We start from the raw sequence: 22957 nt of genomic DNA, 5'->3' as shown, positions 1-22957 counted from the left end.
TCTAAAGTTAGTTCTCTAAACAAAAATAGCCTATCTTCTTTTTTTTTTTAAATAGTATTAGCTTTCTGTTCTCAAAATATTTGCAATGAGAGTTTTCAACATTCACCCTTGCAAAACCTTGTGTTCCAAATTTTTCTCCCTCCCTTCTCCCTTTCCCTCTCCCCCAGACAGTAAGTAATCCAATATATGTTAAACATGTGCAATTCTTCTATACGTATTTCCACATTTATCATGCTGCACAAGGAAATTCAGATCAAAAAGGAAATAAGTGGAAAAAAGCAAGCAAACAACAACAAAAAATGGTAAAAATACTGCGTTGTGATCCACACTCAGTCCCCATAGTTCTCTCTCTGGATGCAGATGGCTCTCTCCATCACAAGTCTGTTGGAATTGGTCTGAATCACCTCATTGTTGAGAGGAGCCACGCCCATCAGAGTTGATCATCACATAATCTTGTTGCCATGTACAATGATCTCCTGGTTCTGCTCACTTCACTCAGCATCAGTTCATGTAAGTCTCTCCAAGTCCCTCCAAAATCATCCTGCTGATCCTTTCTTATAGAACAATAATATTCCATAACATTCATATACCATAATTTATTTAGCCATTCTCCAGCTGTTGGGCATCCAGTCACTTTCCAATTCCTTGCCACTACAAAAAGGGCTACCACAAACTTTTTTTGCATATGAGAAATCACCTATCTTCACTCAGAAGAGATTATTTATTTCCACATCAGGAGTCCCTCTCCCTATCATGAAATCACAACCCTTCCCCCTACCAAGAAAAAATATTTGGTAACATTATTTCAGGAGTTATTGAAATCTTTGGGACAACCCATTTTTTCATTTCAAGAAGCTTTCACTTTGGATCTTTAAGTGCCATAAAAATCTCTGTTTTTTAAAAATAATTTAACCAGATTCTCATATTTTTAGAAACAATGAAGATTTGTTCTGAGTGTCTTGGTTGTGTTTCCTCTGTGCAGTCCTAAAAAACTCAACTTACAGATACTTAGAAATCTGGGAAATTGGTTTCAATGGTCACACTGGGTCAGAAATCAGCATAATGCCAGTGTAAGGTTCAGAGCTCCCGGTAAAATAACAGCTTGGAAATCAGAAGCTGGGTGTGCGCTTATAAGCCAAGAGACAATCTTCCATTTCCCCACCTGTCCAGTGGAGGCAATAATTTTTTTCACCATACCCTTCAGTTTTCCACACTTAAGTTTAAGGGGCCAGTATTTTCCGAAGTGATCCTAATCCCACCACTCCTCTGTATCCCCTGGAGGATCTAATGTGTTGGCCACTGCCTTGATGTACCAGTCCAAGCTGTTTGGGTGCTGAGGCCTCCCTCCCATTCCTTCCAAGGGCTCTCTTGGTGCTTTCTGAAAAGAAGAGTCTTGGACTATGTTTGCATAAAGTCAGCTCAAATCTTTGGCATAGCCTTGTGATCTTGTTTCTCCTATGCATTCTGGAAATGTTATTAAAAAATATATTTGTGGATGAGCCATAGTTATTAAAGTTGACATCTTTTCAATAAAGAAAAAGCAATTCAAAGCTGGGGAATGGTAATGAGACATAGGTTACCTTAACACAGCCACTTTCAAAAGTATGAATATTGTTAATACAGAGTACCCTGAATAATTATATCTATTTTTTTTTCCCTTTCACCTGCAGGTTGGGGGGTTGGGGTGGCAGGGTAATTTCCTGTTAAATAGAGTTTTTATTAAATTAAATTAGTCTTGACTCACAGCTGCTGCAAATCAAATTTCTAATTTTCATGAGTATATTTGCCCATTCCCAGGTAGGGGCCCTTCTGCCCCCTCATCCCATCAAATCTAGGCTGAGATTCAAACTGTTGAGCCTTTCCAATTTTAATAACCTACAAAAACAATTTAAAATATTGGTTAGACTTTAGCACGAGAAGATGAAGAAACTTTAAAGAGACAGTCCCAAAAGGAATGGTCTGCAATGAAGCTTTAGCTAGAGGAAAAAGAATTGAGGAGAGACAAGTTTGATTGGGAAGGAACTTAGATTGCAAATGCTCTGTCTTTCAGTAAATTTCCAAGACACTCAGAGCAGACTAGTGGGTTGTTTTTTAGTTATTTAATTTTTTTTCTACCGCAGACCTCTATAAACAATGCTGCCACACAATCCCGTACCATGCACCCGGCGGACAGTCAATAAATGTTAATTGGCTGGCTGACAAAACATCTTTTCCAGCAAAAGGCTGGCCATCGATTTCTTGCCGCATTTAAAGTTATGCAGAAAGTTCTTTTCATTAAGCATTTCTTTATGTCACATATTAAGCAGAGCTTATTGGCGACCTGATATAACACTGCACAAAAACACAAGAAAACAAGCTATCTGATGTAGAAAATCTGTCTGTGCTTTTCCCACAATAACATGCAGATTTAGAAAAGTATCTGAACAACGTATTTGTACTGAAATTGCCTCATTTCTCATCCCAAACAGTGTGGCGATTGTCTTTAGGAGATGTTTAGAGGTACAGGGCATGCATGCAGAGGATTGCCCTTTCGACAACAATATAGACATGTGTATAGGTTTTTTTTTTTTAAATTAGACTACGTCTATATATTCTGAATTGTATATTTCATGCTTCTTGCTTGTCTTACATTTCCTAGTTGCTCCAGCTAGGAGTGGCAGGCTAGGGGGAAAGTAGGGCGAGGGTGCAGGTGACCGGTTCCCATATGCAAAAGAGCCTACAACAGTTTGCTACCTCTTCAGTTCAGGGGATCAGAATCTCAAGGTTCACATAAGGAAATGTTATATGGCCTCAGTGGCTCCCCCAACCACCTTCTAAAAAGTCCCAGGGATGGGAATACCCACTAAGCAGTGCTAATTATTACCTTACCTTGGCCAGGGAATTAACCGCTACTGTTTTGTCTCATTCCATTCTGGAGGCCGTTTGATCCTCTGTACAGATCTCTAGACGTGTGCCACGTTCCCTGTTTTGCAAATATGCAAATTCATACTACCGGGATACAAGAGAACCAATGTGATGAGATTTAGGGAGGTTGAACTAAGCAACTTCAAAGGTCTCTCTCAGTTCTGGAATCTCCATCTGTCCCTACCTCCACAAAGCTTGCAGGCAAATTTCCAGTCAGCCATAAAATCCATCTTGTTTAAAATTGCAGGTTATCCATACAGACCATTTGGTACTTTGGGGGATCGAGATCATCCTCTGAGATCAGATGAACCTACTTAATAGACTGTGATGGAGGATAAAGCACCCTGTATATCTGACTTGTTCCATCCTTGGTTTCTAGGGAACATTGGGTGATGGAGTTGGGAGGTAGGGTGGGGGACACTTAGCATTCTTACTTGGGAGGTTACTTCCTTAACACCGAGCAACAATTCTTAGAATATGTTTTTCGATTGTTGCCTGCTAACTTTGGATGAGAAACTTTGATGTTCCTGTCCAGAGAATATGAGATCACTCTAGAGACTTCCTTAACGAGTCTGGTGTTCTGTGTTCAGTAGTTTTATTCCTGGAAGTGATCATATAGATATCTCTCCCCCCCCCCCAACTACCACCACCTCCTTCTTGTCAGTTAAAGGGATTTCCCCCCCCCCACCCCAGTTTCTATCTCGCATCATTCTCTATGACAGTCCTCTAGCAGATAGGTAGCAGTAATCGAAAGGGCTTGAGTGACGAGCAAAAACATTGAAATGTTAGCTTGGCAATATCCGTTTCGGCCCTGGAGTTTATTGCTGATTAAAAGAAAGAAAGAGGAATGGAGCCTTCCAGAAGCCTTGGCTGCATGGCTACATTGTGAAGATTTATGATGCTCCTTTAGGAGCATCACCAGAGGACTATATTAGTTCTAATAAGGCAGCCCAGCGAGAGAGGTTTGTACCGGCCAGGATATTGGAGGTGCATTATGTTTCATAAGTACAAAGTACTTTGGAAGGAAAGCAAACAAGGAAAAGTTATGGCTCGCTTATAAAAATCATTGTAAAAATGATGGCCCAAGTTTATCTATCTGTGAGTGTCGTAGATAATGTAATGAACCCTGCTTCTTCAGCCTCTCTCAGCTAGATGGATTGCCCCCCATCAGATGCTTTAAAATTTAATAGGAAGTGGAGAGACCTGTAGGTTTACAGGGACGGCTAGATCTCCCGTGTGTAATAATGTAGCTAAGAATTGTTTCTGATATTAATAAGGTCCATTTATTTTGCATCTGTCTGGTTTTCTTTTAGTGGTCATACACCCAATTAACTTCATTATATTGTTACACTACTTTCACTATTACTCAGGACCAATAGGTGGAGGAAAATGAATTTTGTGTATATTATTAATATTTTTTTACCTCTGTTGTTCCATTCTCTTGTGAATTGAAGCTCAGGTAAAGCCCTGTTAAAATACTTTGATGGCTTCATTGGGCACATGTGTGTCTGTGTGTGTGTGTGTGTGTTCAACTACTATGTGCAAAGAGCACTGCAACCATTTACTGGCGGGGGGGGGGGGGGAGCCTTTAAAATGATTTTTCTAATGATGATGATACAACTATTTGCCTTTAGCCAAAGACTTGTTTCTAATTGTCTTAAGGGGCACGGAACAGATCTTTCATCAGGTGGCGTTTTCCATTTCTGAAAGAGAAAAATAGATTTCGCAAAGGAATTCCCGGAATCGGGCAGTACAGCAAATACGCAGGCAGCCCGGGCTGCCAGTTACAGAACATAGCCGTCCGTCCTCTGCCGTGGCCACACCTTCAACTGCAGTACTTTGGCTCGGCCTGGCTTTTCCAGCTACACCACTGTCTGGCAAGGATAGCTCCTCAGCCACCTCCATTTTGTTTATTTCCCCCCTTAGAAAAATCTTGTTGCATGCAAGTCGAAGGACCTGCCGCATCGCATCCCGGCATCCCAAGCCCGTGGGGGTGGGGAGGATGCCCTCCAGGAAAGGTTCCTCTTTTCTTCTGTCAAGGAAAGTGGATGTGCTTTACTCACAAATCTGGGGATTGTGCTTAATCAAAGAGACTGATAAAAGCTGGATTTCTCTATTTGAAGAACCACCCTAGAGAGTGTTGGGGGATATTAGCAAATAGATTGTTGTATTCAAGCTGGATTACTATTTTGATTTATTGAGTCTTTTAATCAAGGGTATTATGGACTGTGTTCTCATTCATTCTCTCTCTCTCTCCCTCCCCCTCTCTCCCCTTTTCTCCCTCTCCTCCTTATGATTGGTACCATATCATGTAATGGTTTTGTTCTATGGGAATATTTTTCCTCATGCATAACTGTCAGAGATTATCAGCTTGAGAGTTCTCCTTACACTTTGATGCCTCTTCTTTCACCAAACTGCTTAAGGGGGTATGTATATACAGCGTCTACAGACTGTGTGTACATATGGTATGATCGTAAAATCAGGAAAGTTTTTAGAAAACTGTAATAAACATAGCCAACTGTAAATTGTCTTCTGCACATTTGATAAGAAAATTACAAATGCTTGTAAACAAATCACTCACCAAAGTGTTGAATGGTACTATGCCAAGTATAGGCCCCTGGGGCACTCTGCTAGAGACCTCCCCCCATGCTTCTTACATTGACCAGTATTCCCGACTACTCTTTGGGTCTTGTCATTCAACCGGTCCTGAGCCACCGAACTAGTTATGATCTAGCTCCCACCTCTCTATTTTGTTCATAAGAATGTAGCACTAGAGAATTTTTCCAATGCTTTGCTGCTAATCAAGCATTCCTCGATCAATCAGGCTACTAGTTACTCTACCCAAAATGGGTTGCTTGATGTTCATTGACTTCTCTTATTTGCTTTCTTCATTTTGTCCAATTGTCCATTTTTTCCACTCAGCTCCAGGTGGAGCCCCCTCTGCCTCCTCTGCTTCTTTTCCTTCTTTGTTTTATCTTTAAAGTCTTTTTCCCCCATTGTCCCATGGAAGACTTCATTCTCCCCAAGAGCCTGGAGAGTAGAGAGTTATTCCTTTAGTCCTTTTGCCTCCTCCTTAGGAAGGAGAATGAACTACTGTATACATACATCCTGTTACTCGTCATGGGAGTAAACACAGGCGTAGCACACTCTCTGTAGGTTATTGCAAAACACCCCTCACCCTCCATATTGCCTAGAAGCGAGCTTCTTAGTTCTCTGTCATTCTTGTTGGTAGCTTTCAAGATCGTAGGGGTGGAGGATAGGGTGGGGATGGGGAGGAGGCTTCAGGGGTCTCAAGCTAGACCTTATTTATAATGGGCCTCCTGTCTTTTCTGCAGAGATGAGGCTAGTTTGTTCAGCTGCCTTTGATTGGCAATTAGCAGCTTCCTGTCAATGGCCCAATTCAAACAAGCTGCCTGCAGCTGTTTGTGACAGGGTATCCAACAGAATCCAATTACCAGTCATTTTTTTCCCTTCTTCCTACCTCTTCCATCCTCTCTTGATGATCAGATTTCTGAAACCTGTCTTGACACCTCTCCACCACTGTTCCTCATGTCAAGGTTATTTATAAATAAAGATAAGACAGTTCAATTCCAATGTAATTTAATCCAGTGATGCAGCTTAGAATTATCTCCCAATTGTCCCCAATTTGCTAAAGGGTTTCATCTGCTCCCAAGCCTAACAGGAGAAAGTCTTAGGCTATGGGCTTCCACGGACCATGGAGAGCTTAAAAGACCTTGATGGTCATCTAGTCTACCTCCCATTTTCCAGATCAGGACGCTGTGGCCCAACGGAAACTAAAGCCATGTCCAGTGATCTTTCCACTTTATCCATGCCCCCTGGGGTTGATTTGTTCTAAAAGATAAGTCCCCAGGATTTCTACTGATTCCCAGAAGGGCTTCTCCCTTGGGCAGACCTCTCCCACATTATTCTTTGGGGTTTACGTATACCGCTTTTAATTTTCTGTGTGCCAATTGCCATGGTTTTCTTTATGTAAATAAATGATGACTCTGAGAGAAACTCTTAGAAAACAATAAATGAAAGACAGGAAGATTCCTGTTACTTAGAACAGGAGCCCTGCACCCCCGATTCCAAAGCAGGAATTCAATTGCTAGATGTGCCTCCACAGCCAAAAATGTTTCACGGCCCCAGCCTCCCTTGGACTGCCTGTGCAAAGTGACGTCAATAGTCATCTAGTCATTTGGGCCAAACCCCTTCTTTTTCTCCGATAGGATCGCCAAAGAGCTCTTTTTGCCATTTTAGGAAGATAATCACTTGTCTTATCTTTGCTTTAACCAGGGAAGTCGAGGCAGGCACTGACACATGGTAGGTGCTTGATCAGTGTTGAGTTTATTGCATTAGGCTGTATCATTAGTCCTTGGCCAGTATCTACTACATGGAGATACTTTGAATCCGGTACAACTAGTGAAAGACAGAGGTCACTCTGAGTTGGGTTTTTTCCTGAGTACTCTATGAGAAATTCCCTTTCTCCCTTAAACCCCAGCCCCTTTTCCTTTTCCAAAGGGGCATTTGAAGTTTTAATGCTAATTGATTTTTATTACCTTATTTATTTTCTTAGTTAAAATATGCTCTTAGGAGCCTTAAAAATAATTGCTCTTTCCCAATAAGCTTCTACTTAAGAGGCATTGTCAAAATAGGTCGATTTCAGTGCTGCTAATGTTGAGACCCCAGCACATTTCCAGCAAATCAAATCAGTTTTTATTTAGTTCAATTTAGGGGACTAGGCGGCTTTGGATGCCCTCTAAATGAATTACAAATTAATTGGCTGAGTGTGCTCAGCGTTCTGTTTATTATTCCTTTCAGACTGGCAGGAATGCACATTAGCTTGCATCGGGGCATTTGGGACAATGGAAAATTATATGAGTATTTAGTCTGGTCATTCTGCTGGGTTAGCTGCATCTACCCAGGACCTTCCTACGATTTCTTCACATTCTCTTTTCTTTTGAGACATCTCAGCTCTCTGTCTATTTTGCAATCAGTCTGGTCCAAGTACCTAATGAGTTTTTTATGGTATAAATCACTTCAAGAGTTTCTCCTCTTGATTAGAAAAAGTTGGATAGGATATTTTGATTCACTTATTGGGAAGATGTAATTTAGTACTAGTACTTGTAATGAATGTTACTAATCATTAGGTTTTTTTCAAGGACAGGAGGAAAGCAGACTTAGCAGATAATATTGACTAATACGAATAACTAGCAATATATTTATGAAGAGATCTACTTGAATTGGAGAGACAGAGTGATGCAGTGACAGAGTGCTGGCCTTGGAATCAGGAAAAACTTGGATTCAAATCCTACTTCTGACACTTCCTGGTTGTGGCATGCTGGGCAGATCATTTAAACTTTATAAACTTTACATCCCTCCTCTATAAAATGAGGGTGATCTCTGTAGTCCTGACCTCATAGGCTTATTGGGAGAATCAGGTGAGAGAATGACTTTTTTAAGCACTTTGGAAACCTCAAAGCACTAGATAAATGATTACTTACTCTTTGATGTAAGTTCATTCTCTGAGGAGTAACTGTGAAATTTATAGAGTGCTTTCCCCCAAGTGACAAGATGTACTTCCCATAAGCCTTTCAAAAGTATCCTGCATGTGGTCTCCCTCGTTTACCTGACCTTTGCCTATTGAGATGTTCTAGTGTGTTAGGATCATTTTCCCACAGTCCGTGTGCAGAAGAAGAGCTTTTCAGTTCCCGGATGGACCCGAGACCTCTTTCCCTTTGAACGATCAGCACACTAGAGGGGAGCCCGATGGCTCCCGCGGCAGGGTGTCTTTTCCCTTGAAGAAGTACCTTCTCTCCAAGGTTTTCAGGATGACTGCCCTGCCCCTTGCTAATTGGAATCATCCTGGGCTATTGCAAAAGCATAATTAGTAATTGGCGGCCTAGCGAGTAGGTCACCGGACAAACAATTACCAGTCCCGCCTTGCCCGAGCTTTGGCGTGGCCTCCCAGGGTAACGCTGGGCAGATTGTTTTCCTCCTTTGCCCGGTTCCTCCTTTGTGAGATGGAGGGTGACAACATGAGCCTTGGAAAGGGAAGTGATTTTTTTCCTAAAAGTGAGCAAGTAATAAGTAGAAAGGCTGTGATTTGAACCCAGATCACAAGATCATCAGCGTAGAGCCAAAAGGGACCTCAGAAGCTTCCTCTAGTTCAGATCTCTCCTTTGAGGAAACTGAGATCCAGGCAGGGTAAATGCCTTGCTTGTGGTCACCCAGGTAATATGGGGGAGGATAGGAAGCAGTATTTCGAACCCAGATCCTTCTTTCTTCCTGTCGTATCCCCCTGCCTCGGTCTTGCTCCCCAATTTGCAAAGGGGCCTCGTAGATCGATTGAACGAAGGCAATTGCTAAAGCCCTCGTTTATTGACAAAAGCCATACTCCAAGTATGAGGTGTTTGTGTCATGCTTAGAAAGAGTGAGATGGAAAGGGTCTCTGCTGCCTCATTAGAGCTCTTCTGGCGGGGCTGGATTTGCAGTCTCTTTCCTCTTGTTCTTAATGAGGGTGCTGAAAGGAAGCCCGTGGAAGGCAGATTGAGATGAGCTTGGTTTGAAAGCCCTCCCCTTAGAAAGGTTTGACTGATGCGACCCCTGCCGCATCATGTTGAATGTTGCGGAAAATCCCCATCTCCAAAAATGACTTCCATTGTTATATCTCCGGGCAGTGGGGTGTTCTCAAAAGAACCGTGGCTGGGAAATCAGAAGCCCTCGGTTTGAGCCAGGTTCCTTACTAGCTGTGTGGCCAGTCCCTTAACCTCTGTGGGACTCGGTGTCATCATCCATTAAGGAGGGGGGCTGGAAGACAGGGCCAGATAAGGTCCTCTCCAGCTCTGAATCCTGTGAAGCTCAAAGCCCATCACCACATGTGCTCAGGAAGGCTAGCTGATCCCATAAACATCAAAGAGATGCTCTGAGCTGGTCAGCCAGGCACATCTCATCCTGGGCAGCCGCTCGGTCCAATCCTTTCATTCCAGGCTTCTAATGAGAACATTCTGTTTTGCAGCTCCAGGACCGCACCCAGTTCAGCGACCGCGATTTAGCCACCCTCAAGAAATATTGGGACAATGGCATGACAAGTTTGGGCTCTGTTTGCAGAGAGAAAATTGAAGCAGTTGCTGCAGAATTAAATGTTGACTGTGAAATAGTCCGGGTAAGACTTGTGATCCTTCTCTGATGGAGGTGGAAGGGGAGTGTGGAAGGATGACTTTTAAAGTTGCATGAGGCGACCCGAAATAGACGGCACATGGTAGGTAATGAAGAAACATGTTCCGAAGCACTCTCGGCTTGTTCCTGCTCTATGGAGATAAAAGCCTCCAGCTGAAGATTATATTGATCAGCCCCAAGGCCACATTTGACATTCCATTTGCAAGGAGTTTACATAAAATTTCAGTGGTGACAGTGATCCCAGAAGACCAAGAGGAAGTGCTAGTTGGAAGAAAGTGGCCCAAATGTAATGCTCCTCAGAGAAAGGTCTCTGAAGCATTTTCTTATAAACATTCAGGGAGAGAAACAGAGTCAGGCGGAGAGAGAGAATGACCATGAGGGCAAAGGTCACAGGGTTATCAGTTTTGGAGTTAGCAGGGACCTTGGAGACCACCTAGTCTAACACTGGCACTCTGTAGGTGAGGATTCTGAGGCTCAAAGACAGAAAGCTGCAGAAGTGAGTCCTCTGACTTCCCAGTCTTGTCCTGCCTCATGCTCTGAGATACTGGAAGGGGTGGAGAACAGAGCTGCCTGCAGAAGGTTCAGTTGTTTCTTTTCCTTGAATCCAGATGGGAATTAACAATAAGAGGGTTGATGGAAGCCAGGACAGCTCTAGAGCAAGAGGATTTATGATCAGGCTGGACTCTTACTTTCGAAATACTGCCAAAAGCCCATCTCAGCAAAGCAAGAGCATGAGCGATAAAGCCAACCTCTGTCACCGAATGGGGGCAAAGGGATGCCAGAATTTGGAGCTATCGCTCCCAGAGCAATCTGGCCATTCGTCTGATCCCTTTTGCTTTTACTCTTGGACCCGGGCAGCATAGGAAAGGTGAAAGAGGACATGGCATCTTGCTATCTCATCTGTGAAAGTGGGTATCCCCAAGCCTCAGTGTAAATGGAACCTATTAAGACTTAAATAAACTTTATTTCTGTTTTTAATAAGCTATTAAAGTTGAAAACTGCACTAAGACTTTGGGGACACTCGGAGTATATAAGAGATAGAATGGACAATAAAGATAGAGATGAGTTGACCAGCTGGTTTCAGTCACATACCGTGTGCAGAGTACCGTGCTGGGCACAGGAGTGAAGGAAAATTTAAGGAAGATGGAGTACCTCTTCCCATAACCTTTTTAGCCTAGTAGGGGAGTGACCAACACATATGGCTGGCCTACACTGTAGTATACCATAAATGCATTTGGGAATTGAAGAGCCAACTGCTACATGAGGTCTGAGGGGAAAAGGAAGACTTTTCTATAGACCACAGGATCAGAGATCAGAACCGGAAGGGACCTTATACAGACAGCTTAACTCCTCCATTTTGCAGATGTGTAAGATGGGGAGGCGGGTGGTGTTAGGAGAACAGACCTTTGTCCAATCTGGTGAAGTGGAGGCCTTTGAGGGTCGTAGTGGACCAAAAGATGGCATCCAATGCACCTGTCTGAGACCAGATTCCCTTTGTAGAACGTGATGTCACAGCTGCCTAAGTACTCTGGAAGGCTGTGTCAGTCCCAGGAAGCCACTCGAGGAGGGCTTCAAAAAAGGGAAAAGTCATAAGTCATGGCAACAGCTAAGTAGGGTAAGGCCACATCCTCCTGAAAGCAGCTGATGGGTGCTAGTGTTAAGAAATCCTGTGTTGGAAAGAAATCTCCCCATTTGCACAAGCCGGCTAACTTAAAACTCCTTGAGAACCAAGGGAGCATCTGGACTAGCTTTGCCATTAGCAGAGGAAGAAACTGAGGTCCAGAGAGATGAAGTCACTTTCCCAAAGCATGCGGCCCCTCCCAGAGACAGGCTTGAAAGCTAGGCTACTCTGGTTTGCCATCCAGTGCTCTTTCTGAGTCCTCTCTTCTGGCTCCTTTGTCACACACTTCCCCCTCGGTGTAGACCTTTGAGGAAAGACGGAATGATTGATCAGTCAGCATTTATTAACCTCCTACTATGTGGCAGGCAAAATGCTTGATGCTGAGGGTGCAAATAAAAAGAATGAGGAACTTCTTTTTTCCATCTCCCCACCTCCCCTTCCTGGTTTCCTTTAAGTCTCAACTAAAATCCTACCTTCTACTGGAGGCCTTTGGATTCTAGAGGTAATAGGGGACCACTGAAGTTGATATGGGGGTAGGGGAAGTCAGGGTGACGTGGTCAGATCTGTGCTGGAAGAAAATCATTTTGGCAGTTGTATAGAGAATAGACTGGAGTTGGGAGAGGGTTAACACAGGGAAGCCATCAGGAAACCATTGCAGTCCTCAAGGTTTAAACAAAGGAGGCGGCTGTATAAGTAGAGAGGAGTGGTTGGATATGTGGACCACTCATCAGGTATGTTGTAGAGGGTCTAGGTGGAACTAGAGGCCCAGCCCACTGAGGTCCTTCCAACTATGTGCTACCGCACCAGGAAGAGTGAGTGTTCGTGGGTAAGAAGGAACCAGGAAGTGAAGGAGTCCTGCTTTCCTCACCAGGGAGCGAGGCTTTGGCACTTGATTGCTTTGAACTGGTTTGAAGGGTCTTCTCCTTCCCTTTTATTGGGCTGGCGGCAGAAAGTCGAGGTTGGCATTGCCCGTGATATAGCCCTTCCCTAGTTCACTCCCACCCCCTGCCCCTGGCTCAAGGTCACAACACATTGCTTTGTAGCTGAACTGAGTGGATTATCTGCTATTCAAAATAGTAAAAACCAATTAATTCAGTGGGTCTACGCTGTACCTAGCCCGGTACTAAGGTACACATGATTCAGAAGGGAACAGAGTGTATAGTTCCCGTTCCTTAGGAGCTTTTGATCAAGTTGAGGAGATAGGACAAAGCCTTTTGAAACAGCGAACCAGCTGTAGAAAGGAGTGTATTCATAACATTTGGAGAGGTACAGACCATGAGCGCTTTAGTGAGAAATTATTGTGGGCAGGAAGGATCTCTGGAGGCCTTGTTGGGGAGTGGCTGAGAGCTGAGTGCACCTTGATAAGAAATGAGTCTTTCTCAATTTTTCCATTGAAAAGCATTTCATACAAGGCAAATCGTGGTTCTAGATTCTCCCCCTCTGTGCCAGGTGGGCATGGGCTACGTGATAGTTGTGCCGAAAAAAGCTCTCTGATGTTTCAGTGTTTATGATGAGTTATCGGTGGCATATGGCTTCCTGGAAAGCTCATGTGCTCTTAGGTCTAGTATGCAGGTAAGGAGGCATTGGTCTCCCTTTACTCTTCCCTGGTCAACCACATCTGGAGTATTGTGCTCAGTTCTGGGCACTAACGCATAGCGATGAGTAGAAATTGCCAAGAGCCAAATTGAAGTAAGGAAAACCTTTCCAAAAATGAGAGTGATCCCAACATGAAATGGACGCTCAAGGAGAGGTAGTGAGCCTGCCCTCTCTAGTGCTCTTCAGGCCAAGGCTGGGCAACTACCACTTCCTGTTCAGGTATACAGGTAGACTGGGTGGGCTTCTAAGGCCCCATCTCGCTCTGGACGTCTCAGTTCTCCTTGAAGGTGTCCCCTCCAATGAGGTGCTCGGTGCAGAGGCCAAGCAAGAGCTCACTCCACATTTGCTATCCTCTTCTCTCCCAGAAGGAAGAATCTAAGCAACCTCTGAGTTGAATGCTAGAAGCTTCCGTCAGGTGAGGAAGCGTGCAGTGTAGGTCCCAGTGGACTACTGTAGGAGAACTAGAGGGCAAAGATGACCTGTTCTCTAGCACTAGATAACTTCATTCCTCCCAAAACACCCTTTAAGCTCTACTGTCCCAAGCTCATAGTAGGCACTTATTCAGTTCTCCTTGACTGATTGATTTTAAGATGTCCATAGAAACATTGAGCTGAATTTTCTAACCACTTGTACCTCATTCTGAGGTCTTTGGCTTATGATTGGTGGGAAGGGGGGAAGACTTGGTAGAGCCTAGTTCTTTTCTATTTTGTCTCCTGATATTTGTCTCTTAAAAAAAAAAAAAGACTAATTTCTTAGTCAGCTCAAGGTCTATTCAATTCTCAGCCACTCCCCAACAAGGCCTTCAGAGATCATTCCTGCCCACAATAATTTCTCTCTAAAGCGTTCATGGTCTGTACCTCTCCAAATGTTGTGAATACACTCCCTTCCACAGCTAGTTTACCATTTCCTCATTAGGAGAAAGTCTCAGGACCTTTCTCTCCCAGACTTCTGTGTTAGTTGCATTTGGTTCTTTAATGGATCCTTTACTGTACAGCTTGATTCTCATCAGCAGGTTCATATTGATCACCTGCTATATGCAGGGTGCTGGGTAATATGCCCGGGACGCAAAGGTCTCTCATGGCACATATAGTTTAGTAGAGGAGCTCTCCCATGTGGGTCAGGGTCACAGCGTATCGATATCCAAATCCGCCCTTGTGCGCCCAAGCACTTGAATGATGGGCATATGTTTGAATGTTGGCAAAACACTGTCAAAATGATTTTCCAAATTGAGATAAAACTTCTTGGAAAGCAGATTTGTTTTTCATCATTTTGCATGGTGTTTACTTTCAGAGTAACAGGATTTATTTGAAATCTCTTTAAAAAGAAGGGTGGCTTTTTGCTCATAATACAGCTTTACTTTGGCTTTAAGTTAGATATATTCCTGGAAAGTTATGCTCCAAGTGCACACAGTAACCTCTGTCATCTGGTCTTGGTGACCGGAAAGATGCTGAGAGATCATCTGGCCTAATCCTTGCCCATTACAGATGAGGAAACCAAGGCCCAGGGACACATAGTGATTTGGTCAGGTCAAACACATAGCTAGTAGGAGGCAGAGCCAGGACTAAGTCTTGAGTTCCTGATTCCTAGGCCATAACCCTTTCTACTGCTCTCAATATATGTTTCTCTCCAGGAAAAGAGCACCAAAGGTTGAGCCAGCCTGCCCAGCATTTTCAAATGATAAAGGGAGAGGTGGGGGCGATGGGGGGGGGGGTGGCGCAGTCCAATGGGCAGCAACACAACTCACTAAGTTAATCAGTCTGCAAAATTTGTGCATAATATGGGATGGCAAGGGGTCTGGGAACCATCTTGTCTGCAAACACTCGAAGGAACTGGGAGTGTCTGGCCTAAAAAAGGAAGACGTATTTGCCATCTTCGAATGCCTGAAGGACTCACATATAAAAGGGAGTGGGCTTACTTTGTTTTGCTCCAGAAGGCAAAGCTAAGACCGAGGGATATGGGGAAGTCTGGCTTGGATCATTCTAAGAAAGAAATTTCTGAAAAAACTGTTTAACAATGGAATGGGCTGCCTTGCAAAATCAGCAGTCTTCCATCACTGGCAGTATTTGAGCAAAGAAAAGAGGATGATCTTTTCAGTGTAGACATAGAAGAGCTTCTGACTTGGAGTGGTTGGTAGACTAAATGACCTCGAAGGTCCTTCCAACTCAATGATTGTGTGATCCTGTAATATCACACAATACAACTTGGATTCTGTCTATTCATAGAATCATATTTTCTCAGTGCTTTCTATTATCATTTGAAAGATGTGTCTCCACAGAAGAAAACTTAGCTCCCACACATAATACAAATGACGCCAAAGCCCAATATTCATTCCAAGGGACAGTTTGCCTTTTGTCCACATGCAGCTTATGCATGTATAACCCCCAGAAAAATTGAGTTGGGTTTGTGGACCTCATGCCCCCTTTCCTTTCGTTATCCCTTAGCTCTTTCCCATCCAGTATGACCCAAGCAAGTTTAGGAATCACTTTGAGAGACCACATCTTCCCACTTCTATCCCTACCATGTTTTTTCCTGAGTAGGCATGGGTCATACCATAAAAGAAAAGGAAAGTTTTTTTTTGTTATTGCTTGATAAACATCAATATTCAGTTAGGAAACATAGGAAGTGTGTGACAATTAAATGGGGTCGTGGTAAGAAGTTCCAGCTTCTAAGTTTTCTGAAGTGTAACAGTACTTTTTCACAGAGACAATATAATGGGGAATTTAAATGGAATTCTACTGTTTAAACGAGTATTTTTCCTAGGGGAGAAGTTAGCAAAGCCAGGAAAATTAATATACATAAATATTTTTCTTTCCTACGGGGTAATTTTCACTTGGGACTTCACAAAAACAATCCATGTGTTTTGGAGTGTATATTTAGTATTGAATACCAAATACACTTCCTGAATTTGAAGGGAAAATACTCAGGCAAAAATGAAAACAAATACGTCTTCCTAGTCTTAGTCTTTGATTTTTCTTCTTATGTTCGATGAGTTTTGTCCCTAAAATTAAGTCCAAATAGATGAGGCATTGTACTGAGAATGGGGAATAGTTATGATGCAGTGACAAGGACCCTGACTTGCTGGGGAGCCCAGAGACCAAGCCTGTGAATGAACCCCATGACCTAAGACTGGCCACCTGTGCTCTCTCGAGCCTTGCTACAGCTGTAAAATTGTAGATGGTGGTCTTAGATGACCTTCAAGAATCTTTGAGCTCGGAGGCACATTCAGTTCTAACACTGGAGGTCATTTCCTCCACATTGATGGCCCTCCAGTACAGAAGAAAGCCTTGTTGATATGAATTGTTTTTAACTGTATTAAATCAGAGCAGAAATCAGCGCATTCCATTGGTTAGTTTTCTGTACTATCTCAGAGATACCTTTACGAGGGGAAAAAAAGAAACAATATTTTGACTTGAGTTTTGTGGAATGACATTGACCAGAACAGTGAGGCCACAGATTCTAGCCACAAAAATGAGCATCGTGGAAATTATGTGAGGAACTTGAGATGCAGATTAATTATCAATCCAATCAACCTGGCTTTGAAGCTACTTGAAGTACCGAGCTGATAGGGAAAGGACAAAAGTCACTAAGGCAGATTTTCACCTAGGAAAAGCAAGATTGGAAATGGGACATAAGCTTTAGTTATAGCTTACATGCGCAGTTCCTTTGGGAACCCAACCAATCTGTTTTTCTTTTGAAAGATGTGGCAGATTATTTTCTCTGGGAAAAAAAAAAAAAAGAATGAACTCCATGTTGCTTGGCATTGTGGGTGTTTTAAATAAATATGATTTCGCATCTAAGCTGTTTTGAAGTGAGCACATCGTCATATTGCTTATACTTCATTGACTCACAGAAAAACAACCACCAAAAGCTTTCTCAGGATGGTTGAGGAAAGCTCTTTGTGAACTGCAAGTGTTATTTAAAGGCGAATAGAGCCAGTCGTTATTCAGTGTATTTTGCTTTTTTCTGTTTCTCATTTAAATCAAAAGCCCACTGTTTTACTCACAGCCTTTCTTTTCTTTTCATGCTGCGAACTAATGAGCTTTCTATGTGTTCAAAAGTTTCTATTGTATCTCCCTTATAAAGACTTGGATTGGGAATCGAAGAAGAAAGTATCGTTTAATGGGAATTGAAGTTCCACCTCCCAGAGGTGGTCCTGCTGACTTCTCGGAGCAGCCAGAATCGGGCCCTTTGTCTGCACTAGCATCAGGAGAGGAAGCTGGGCCTGAGGTAGTGGAGGATAACGACAGAAATGATGAAGTATCCATCTGTTTATCTGAAGGAAGCTCTCAAGGTACTCTGCTTGCTGCATCTCTTAATAAATAGCCTTGACAAAGGGCTACTTTTCAGTGGTTATTTGACTTGGTTTTCAGCCTTTGCACTTAAGGTCCACACATTTTGTTAAGCATTTAAACAGAAATTGACTTTTTAAAATGTCTCTTCTTAACATCCTTCTACATCAGGCTACAAGAAGGAATATATTTTCACCTAAACTTAGCCCAAATTTGGAATTTCTGCTTCTTGTCACAGGTTTTATACCAGTACTGAGAAAATGTTTGTTTTGATTCTTTTTGGAAATGTGATCAAGTATATGACATCAAGACCCCACCATCCTGAAAAACTAGTAATGGTATCATGGAAAGAGCCCTGCTCTGGGTCCCTAATCTTACGATCTGCAGGACCATTAAATCAAGAATCAAATATTTTAAATGTCACTGGAATAATTGTTTAGGAACACTGTGTTTCACTTGACTTCAAACAGGGAAAAAAAAGCTCTCTTCTGATAATCTTTCAGAACCCCAGAAAATGTGCAGAATGTACCAAAAGATCTAATACAATGTTAAGCTATTAAAATTTAATATTATTACATTGGAAATTTTGGGACACCCTGTATTTTCTCCCACGCATGGACGAACTCCTTGCTTCCTTCTATCTAGTACTCCCCACAGACTATCGGTACCCACCGGTCTCTCTTTTGAAGTTTGAGTTATCTGACCTTCTCACCATCTCTTGATCTTTGTTGCTGTCACGCACCTAGTTACAATTCAACATTTTGCTGGGATTTTAGCCTCCGGATCATGTTCTTGCTGGCCATCCCCCTCAGAGATTCAACTAGTCACACTCAATGGCCCCTCCAACACTCCTTCTTTGTCCTTTCTCAAACTCAATTTCTGTGACCTCTTTGTTCACTTAGACTTCCAGCACCCAACAGGATAGCTATGCCTCAGCCTTCACTATCCCTTGAAATTACATCACCATCAAGGCATCATAGAATAGTAGATAGAATACTGGACTTAGAGTCCGAAAGTCTCCAGTTCAAATCCTGTGTTGACACTTAGTAGCCGGGTCATCCTGGCAAGTCCTTTAACTTCTTTTTGTCTCAGTTTATTCATCTATAAGATGGAGAGATTAGACTTGATGGCCTCCGAGTTCTCTTCCAGTTCCTGAGTTTTGAGATTCCAGATCCTGATCACAATCTCCTCTCCTTCAACATTTCCCACTCCTTTACTCATTCCATGCTTATTTCTTGCCCGTGTGGAGACCTTTGGCCTTTTGATTCTTTCCCGCTCTCCCTATCAAACCAAATCTGCCCTACTTTCCTTTCTAACCAGTCTTGACCTTATGATCAGCCACTTCAGCACGTTCCCTCTTCTACCTCTAAATTCCTTGTCCCCTGGACTTTTGAATATGCGGGCCCTGTTGACTCTCGGCTCTGGGATTCTGCCATCTCCCTCCTCTGCTCCTATTCCCTGAGGGGCCAAAGGCTGCTGGAAAAAAATAGCGAGATCTCTGGCGCTGGGTTCAATACAGATTTCTGTTCCCTAGACCTTCCCTGCTGTGCAGAAATACCTTACTCGACTCCCAAGGATGGCTTGAGAGCCCTTGGCAATATTATAGCCTCACGGGAACTGTAGCAGCTCTTTTCCTCTTACTGCTAAGCCCCTCTCCCCATCAGCAGATAATCTTGCTGATCCTTTTCTACTGACACTATTTAGACCAGTGGTCCTCAAAGTGTAGTCCAAAGAATTGTTGGGGTCTCTGAAACCCTTTCAGAGGGTCTACAAATTCAAAATTATTTTTTATTTCTAATAGAGTAAATAGCTATAGATATAACAAAAACTCTTTGAACAGATCTTTGATAGTTTTTTTTTTTTTTTAACAACATGAAGATACTGAGAACAAAAGTTTGAGAACCATTGATTTAGACTGTTACACAGGAACTTAGTTGCACCCATCTAATCCTCCCAGTGGCTTCTCCCATCCTTTCCTCCTCTGTTATCTCAGAGGTAGAGATGGCCTTCTGCTCCCTAAAAGGAGCCCCACTACTAAAACCCTAAGCCCCAGCCTAGTCCTTTCCTTCTCTTTGGGGAACATGCTGTAGCATTCAGCCTCCCTTCATCTGCAGTCTTCAGATTCTCTCCTCCCCCATGGATCTTTCCCCCCTTCATCTAGAAACACATTTTGTTCTCCTCTATGCTCTAAACAATGACAGCAACAAGCAACTAGCTTTGCTCCTGTCCCCACTCCTCCCCCGTCAAGCTATCATCCCATCTCTTTCCTTCTTTTATTGCCAAACTCCCAGTGAGAACAATCCAAACTGCTCCTATCCCTTCCACCCCCACAACCTACTAAACCACGAGTTTCTGACCCTTCTACTAGAAAGAAACCGTTCTCCACAAGGTCATCGCCAGATCCACTATGTGATTGTTTGGCCTTTGGGTTTGGGGGAAGGGAAGCGAGGTTGACTGTATCTGCTGTTTCAATACTAAAGACAGATGAAAGAATAGAGAAACTGAGGCACAGAGTGACAGTGGTTGACCAAGAAACAGAATTCATATCACATGCCATCTCATTTGCAGTCCAGGTCTTGCTCCATGAGATAATCTTTGGAACCAAAATGTGGCTTGGGAAATCTTGGGCATTTTCCTTCTGTTTAGGGTAATTCATAAAGGAACATCCAGTAGCATCAGGGGGAGTGCTTGGAAGCCAGTAGGCGTTAGTCTTTGGACTCAGGAGGATGGGAAACAAGGTTTGACAGCCCTTTATTATAAGGGAAGAAAAAAACAAAGAAATAACAGGGACCGGAGAGAGACTGGGAAAATCAAGAAAGGTAGCTTGTCATTCTCTCTGCTCCCCACCTCCCTCCAGATCCCAAGAAGAAAAATCTGAACTGGAAAAAAGTGAAAGTTCATTTTAAAGTTGCCAGTGGACCACGGCTTCTCCACTGGCATCTTCTATCACTGAATAGTGTGTTCTCTTAGACATCTGGCATGGTAATCAAGACCTAATGAGAGAAAGGGGAGAGAGGATTTAATGCCCGCTGCAGAGAACACTTGATGAAAAGTGAGATTGCCTCCAATTCCTCTCAGTGGCTTATTTTTCACAGCTGCATGGAAACCTTTATATTCTCCTCAGAAATTGCAACAGAAAAGCATAAAAGCATTTCCCAGGCTGAAAGGAGCCTTGTGTAGAGAGCTGACCCCCGGTTCCAGCCTATTCTCTTGCTCATTTTGTTCAGAGAGAATGCTAATCTGATTGGTTTGAATGTCGCGATTAAGTGCGATTGTGTCATCTGGCCTGGCCTAATATTATCTAACCTCAAAAGAAACGGAGCTCTCCCAGGCTAACTAGATCCCATTCTCAGGGTCTGAGCATTACAATAAGCCAATCACATTAGCCGACATTTATCTCATGTTTTTAGGCTTCCAAAGTGCTGGCCACACTCTATCTCACTGGACCCTCCCCCTGCCCCCATTAACTCTTATTAGCTGAATTTTCCAGATGAGAAAACAGACTTAAACAGAGATAAAGTGACAGTGGTCACCTAGCTAGTAAATTATTTGGGGGGGGGGGATTCAAAAATCAGATCTCTCCCGGCACTTCCCATTGTACCATACTGCCTCTTGAGGTTCATTACCAAATCTTTCTTGGGAGATTTCCTCTAGCTAGCAACTTTACAATCCGATTCACTTCCCCTGCCAAGTGCCGAAAACTAGACAACTGAGAGGAACCCAGTGTTGTAGCCACTGGACCAAGTGGATGCCATTGAAACATTAGAGGAGAGCTCACTCACCAAAATGCACATCAGAGCAAAAAACAAGTTCCTTTTGAATGTCCCCAGAGGGCATCGTGATAGCCTAGGATTCCAGGAAAGCCTGATCAGTAGGAATCCCGAGGTAGAAATAAAAGGACAAAATGAGAACTTAGCGCAAGTCAGTTCTTTGGTTTATGGCCAAGGTGGGGGCGTGGGGGTGGTTGGGGAAAGTTAGGATGGATCTTTGGAGATCACCTAAGGCTTGAGAAAGGAAGTGATAAAAAAAAATCCATTTTTTAGCGGGCGGACCCTCAGTCTCCTGATTTCTGGCTCAGGAAGAAAAATTAGAAGGAAATGAGAATTTATTATTAAAAAAAAAAACAAAAACAAAAACAACTCTAAAACCAAAACTCTATTATGGTGCCAGGCACTATGCTAAACTCTTTATAAATATCTCGCTTAATTTCCCATAACCACCTTGGGAAACAGGTGTGATTTTCATCCCCATTTGATAGTGAAGGAAACTGAGGCAATCAAGTTAGCAAATATCTAAGGCTAGAATGGAACTGAGGCTTTCCTGACTACAGACTCAAGGCTCTCTCTCCACTGTGTCGCTTTGGTGCCCCAAAGCTGCAGGGACCAGGGCTAACCCAACAAGAGTTGTTTCACTGCAGCAGACGACAGCCACGGCCTGAGATTGCTCCAGCTACACTTTTCTGTTCTCTCAGGGATTTAAATATATATGAGCTTATGACTTTTAAGGTTTGTCTGTTTGTTATTAATGAATCTAAGCATCAAGAGGCTAGATATTGTCTTTAGAAAAAAAAAATTCTCCGTTTTCAGTTTAACATCACCAAAGACAATGAACTTTTCCTCTTTAACTTCACCTCTGGGCTAGAGGTGCTGCATCAGCAGCCTTTACTCAGAAAAGCTATTTTGATCTCCTTGGAAGAAAAAGATTCGATGCACGTAATTAGTCTCTCTGTGCCCCAGTTTTCCCATCTCTACAATGGGGATAACATTTCATCAAATAATTGCTTCTGGTAATACCCCCAAATAACTAGCAGCTAAAGTTCTAGATAAATAATTAATAAGATTTGGTTCCACTTCTTGCCCTGAAGGAATAATTAGTGAATGTCCTTGGGCTTGGAGCTGTGATTTCTCTAATTATCCACCTGGTCTTCGCTATCACGACTCTTCTCTTCAGGGATCTACCTCTTGTATTAACACACCTCATACTCCAAAAGTCTTGAAAATCAGAAGAGACGGTGCAGTCTTTTGCTCTTCCCATTCCCAAGCCAGCAAACCCAGCTTGTTTCTGATCTATGTAGGTGTCCTTCAGGCAGGTTCATTGATGCATTTCTATAAAGTGAATCCTAATGTTCCCTTGACTTCTCTTTGAAAAGAGGAGATGTGTTCTTCTAGGGCCAAGAGATGATCTCTATATCTAGTAAAAATCATGCCCAAAATTGAAGGAGAAACAAACCTTTTGAGAATCATCTGTTCTTTAAAAAGTATAACCCTCTGTTAAAACATTGATGATTCTTTCCATAACTTTAGCTCCTTATCTCCCTGCTGGGGAATACTGTACTTTCCACATCTCATCCCTTCTCTTTTCTCATTTT

At 42.9% G+C, this 22957-nt stretch overlaps 1 protein-coding gene across 4 annotated transcripts in view; it reads left to right on the top strand.

Moving 5' to 3' along the window:
* The window catches only part of HDX (highly divergent homeobox), a 108988-nt gene that overhangs the window by 53462 nt on the left and 32569 nt on the right, over window positions 1-22957 (top strand). For all 4 annotated transcript variants that reach the window (XM_051967877.1, XM_051967876.1, XM_051967875.1 and 1 more), the window contains 2 exons: window positions 9923-10069; window positions 17384-17591. In XM_051967877.1, coding sequence (XP_051823837.1) covers window positions 9923-10069; window positions 17384-17591 — 355 coding nt within the window. The remainder of the gene's footprint in view (window positions 1-9922; window positions 10070-17383; window positions 17592-22957) is intronic.

The sequence above is a fragment of the Antechinus flavipes genome, chromosome X, assembly GCF_016432865.1.
Source record: "Antechinus flavipes isolate AdamAnt ecotype Samford, QLD, Australia chromosome X, AdamAnt_v2, whole genome shotgun sequence".
Classification (NCBI taxonomy): Eukaryota; Metazoa; Chordata; class Mammalia; order Dasyuromorphia; family Dasyuridae; genus Antechinus; species Antechinus flavipes.
This window is presented reverse-complemented; position numbering and strand designations above follow the sequence as displayed.